The sequence below is a fragment of the Triticum dicoccoides genome, chromosome 1A (genome assembly GCF_002162155.2).
Source record: "Triticum dicoccoides isolate Atlit2015 ecotype Zavitan chromosome 1A, WEW_v2.0, whole genome shotgun sequence".
NCBI classification, from domain to species: domain Eukaryota; kingdom Viridiplantae; phylum Streptophyta; class Magnoliopsida; order Poales; family Poaceae; genus Triticum; species Triticum dicoccoides.
The window spans coordinates 13,712,525-13,717,254 of record NC_041380.1 but is presented as its reverse complement, the minus strand read 5'-3'; the positions used below and the strand labels follow the sequence as shown (position 1 = coordinate 13,717,254).

General features: G+C 42.0%; 1 protein-coding gene across 1 annotated transcript; it reads right to left on the bottom strand.

Annotated features, from left to right (window-relative positions):
- Positions 1–226: 226 nt before the first annotated feature.
- On the bottom strand, positions 227–4,207 carry LOC119322563. The gene is made up of 8 exons (XM_037596362.1): positions 4,153–4,207; positions 3,993–4,059; positions 3,291–3,550; positions 2,725–3,155; positions 2,527–2,654; positions 743–1,371; positions 569–662; positions 227–482 (listed from the first exon to the last, which is right to left on the bottom strand). Coding segments are annotated over exons 4-8 (1,224 nt in total). The 5' UTR covers positions 3,096–3,155; positions 3,291–3,550; positions 3,993–4,059; positions 4,153–4,207; the 3' UTR covers positions 227–480.
- Positions 4,208–4,730: the final 523 nt, after the last annotated feature.

Below are 4,730 nucleotides of genomic sequence, written 5' to 3'. Positions count from 1 at the left end.
GCTATCCTCTAACGACCGTCGCTCCGCTAGATACAAACGTCATCCCTCTCCCATCTCCCCTCGCATTAAAATATCCGTAGACCACTGTGGCAGAATACCACACGCGCTAATTCTCTCGACCCCGATGGACGCCAACCGATTCCGTGAGCAGGCGCGGACGAGCGCTCTTGCGAATTATCGGAGCATCGAATCACCAAGATATTAATTCAGCAAATACAACAAACAATTCACAGAAATCTCATTAACCAACTTCTGCTCCCTTCTAAACAACATCATCAACACAGCCTTTTTTAGCAGATTCCTTTGCAGGCTCAGACTGAAGATTACTACTAGTCAAGTGGTAACAGTTCAAACCATGCTTCAGAGGGATCAATCAAACATGCATGATATGTCAGACAAGGTAAACCCATCCATGTCAAACTATCCTACTTGAAATGAGACCACATGGCAATATCATAACCATCTTTGGTCGGCACTTCATCCTGCAGCAAAAAAACAACAAGGAGGATCACAAAACAAGATGTGAAAGATAGATCAAGATATATTAGTGATGAACACAACCACTTACAGACTAAACCAACAGCATTGTACAAGAGAAACCAAACGTTGGGGCACCATTTCTCCAGAGCAGCCAGTATTTCGTCTTTACTCTTCAAGAATGTCTGCCATCAAATAATTCCTGTTACCATATTGCTTCTTCATGAAACAATATAAAATCATTACAAGACATCGAGATATTTACCTTGATGGTCAAGGGATATGTGTCATAATGCTTCCACAAGTTTCTGGTCAGCCTAATAAGATCATGAGCATATTTTATATTGTAGTTCCAGTTGATTTCAGGCCTCAATTTATAAGTGTCCTGTTGATTTTTTGCTAAATGTTCTTCTATCATGGCTAGCCTCTTTTTCCTACTCTCTTCATCATCGACCTTCTCATGTATGATCTTCGCTTTTTCTTCTTCTAAGTGTTGCTTCTGTTCTTCTAAGGCTTGCCTTTCTTTCTTGATGTTGTAATTTTCTGCATCAACACGTTTCTTCAGTTCTTGCAACTCCTGACACATATCACCATCTTTACTTGTAGGCCACACAATTCTAGTCTCATTGATGGCTTTCCGAACATCTACACTGGAAGGTATCAGATCAATGAGGTACTTGCTTTTTTGCACATTTGTCCACATGATTGGATAATGCCTTGCAGTTTTTGCAAGATTTCTTCCAATAAACATCATGGCTTCCTTCCCAAGGAAATTGCAGAATGCTTCTGTCCCCACGTCCTTGGGTACGGAGCCATTGGAAGTGCAGATAGCTTTGATGTCAGTACATAAGGTGGTCAACAGTTGTTTTTTATTAGATTCATGCAGACAATCAACTGCAAATTGAGTCACAGATAGCAAGGAGTCAATGTTGTTGCTTGTCAGCAGGTGAACAAAATGTGTATGAGCTATGCTTGGCAGCTCTAGTGTTGTATTGCTAGTAGTATATTGTGACTGATAATACAGCATGTATAAGCCTACAAATCTATATGAACATGGTGAGTAGGGTAAAAAGAGGAGTAGGCGAGTAGCCCAGGTCAGGGAAGGGCAGCATCTTGACTGGGTGGAGTTGACACCGGCGGAAGATGGGGAGGTTACAGGGAGAGAGAGGAATGATCAAGGGTGAGAGCCTTGTGAAACCCATGCACTAGAGTTCCATTAATAAACCTATAGATGTATGCAATCACTTTACGGCACTGACAGTAATGCACTTCATCACAATAAATAACTCATGTAGATCAAATCTGAAAACTATGATCGGACTATGCCTATACTTCCATGTTTTTTCAATTCTACTCCCTAATCCCCATTACCTGCTCATGAGTTGACTTTTACTCACTTTTTTATTGACATTTGGAGGATATGATAAAGTTCCCCACATTATTTTTTTGTGTTCTTATGATACATACTACCTCTCTTCATGATGTAATTGTGAACTTGGCAGTCAAGTCATACTATTTGTTGATTGGCAAAGGAATAGGTGTAGAATTAAGTCTAATTGCATGTTGTGAGCAGGAACAGCCTGTAAGCAGGAAAGCAGAGTTGTTTTCAATAAGCCACATTGTTTCAATCCTAAGTTTGTAGTTTACTTACATTTTTGTCATTTGTAGCTGGAAAGTGGACCTATTTGAGCGAAGTTACATATATAAATGTAATTATGTTCCATCATTCATTTGAAATCAGATAGCAATTGATTTGCAGATTCTTGTCTGTCTTTAAACCCTCACAAGTCAAGTAAAAATATTTGCATAATAGTACTTTGGTCTGCAGTGTTTAATTATATGCAGTAGGATTCTCTCTATATATGCAGTAGGATTCCCCTTTCAACTACATTGAGTCAGAGTTTGGGCAATATTTTTCTGCAGTCACTACAACAAATCATCTAAAAGAAGCTAAAACTTTAATCCAATAAAATATGGTCTTCATCTGATTTCCATAAAAAAATCATATGCTTCACCGATAAAATGAAGAATGCGCAGAAAATAGATTACCCTTGTCGAAAAGTATTTTCAGTTCTGGTTCAGCATTCTCCACGCTCTTGAGATATAAGTTTTGCATACCAAGTTTTCTTGGGCATACTCTGCGCTTCACCATTTGGTCCAACACAGCACAAAGATCTCTGCAGAAATTATCATAATTAATGCAGGAGTAGAAAGGAAGGATAAACAGAAATTAAGTGAACTACCTACAGTATCATCTTTAGAAAGAAGTCAGTAAAGGAGCCGTTGGCTTTTGAAATCACATCTTCTCCCTTTTCCTTCCTTGAGTTGATGTATCCTTGCAACGAGCCATTGACTGTGTCTGGTGATAGCACAAGACGCTGAACTTGGTTACCTGTCTCCTTGTACAGAGTTTCCATCACCAACAAATTTGGATGCTTCCAAGTTCGCATCAGTTCGATCGAACGAAGAAGGTCAGCTCTGTCTTCTGGCTGGTAGAACACTAGAACTTGATAAGGCACTGAATCTCCATGCTCCCTACTTGATATTTTCCTTTGTACAGCTTTGTTCTTGACCCATCGAAATCTACAATGCGGTCCTTTGTAGCCTTCACGCTGCATGTCGGTTTCTCCCCAAAGAAATGATCCTTGTATATGTCGTATGCAACCTTGTTATTCAAACTGCCCAAATTTGAATTTTTTTGTTAACAAAGATCAAATTTCATATGCAGTCGAATGATGGTGAGAAATATATTTGACGCCTACATTGGATAGAAGATCATTTGAAATGGAACTGTAATAGAATTGGCAAGCTACCTGATGAGATCTGTCATGTGAGGTGGTTGGAGCAAGCCAATGGGATGGTCATCATTGTACTCCTTGTTCTTAGGGTTCATGTGTTTTTGCCTTTTTGAAGGGAGCCCCGTCACCTCACATGTTTTTCGCTTCAATTCCCCTATATCCGCATCTGCTTTTACACCCACAGGATAATCGGTGCCGCACCATTGCACCTGAACCTGAATTGTCGCAGCAGGAGGCTCTTTCGGCATATCAGATGGTGATGCCATATGTATTGCCTGAAAGTTGCAATGTTAGATGGTGCTCCCAGAACAAACTGCAGGTTGGCAAGTAAATGTTCAAAACAGAAAATCTAGAGTAATCTATGAATAAGCACAAACTTGGAACATATTTAACGCATCCTTCTTCTTAAAAGAAAAGGACAAGATTCAAACGTCATGCTTGATTTTTTCTATTTCCCCCCCAAAACTTTGCTTAAACACTATAAGCATTCCTCTGCTTTTTCCTGAACATTCAAGCACACAGAAGTAGTAGTATTTGCTAATTTACTCCCCACTAATTTACCACGGGGAATTGGATCGTGTGGCACAAGGTAACCAAACATTAAGTATGGCGCATTCAATACGGCAGCAGAGGCGCATTCCTACCCAAGGTACAGAGCTCCAGAGCGCCGTTAACTAGACCCAACGAACAAAGGCAGTGGAGCATTAAAAGGGATACCTCTGAGCTCGCTCGGCGCAGAGTCTGCTGGTCGTCCCCGCGACGGCAGCACGGAATCCGCCGATCCCTTAGGGTTTACACGTGCACGGATTAGTGAATTGAAGCCGCTGAAGGTACTATACACTGGTTGCAGAGCGCGATATGGGTCCGGATTGCTTACCACGAGACGCCAGCGACCAATGCCGACCTCCACTGGTCGCTCGGCCGCCGCCGCCGCCGCCGCCGCCGCCGAGCTCGGGGGTCGGTACAGTTGTAGGTTTCCTCCGACCGTGATCAGCTTGCTGGCTGTAAGGGGATGGGGAATCTTGACCGGTTGTGGATCGTTGCGCAACAGCACAGGCCCGGCCCGGCCCACCCTCTCGGGGTGCCATGCACGAGTACGAGAGAACGTGTCCCTCAAAGGGTCCTCAAAAAAAAAAAACGTGTCCCTCCAAGGTAGTACTGGTCTTTTTCCCTTTGTCCGATCCGTTCATCCATAAGGTGGGTATTTTATTTAATTTGATTTGATTATTATTATATTATGATGATGATTTTCTTTTTACGAAAATGATCCAGACCTATTATCAAAGTTCATCAGAAGTATAAAGCGTCTCAAACATAATAAAAATTACATCGAGATTACAAGACCACCAAACAACCACTACAATCGCCAGGATGAAGCTGCAGCCACTTCACCAGCCCGCCGTGAAAGTGAAGCTGCCGCACTTTTGATCCATGCACACCGAGTGCCGGGGTAGT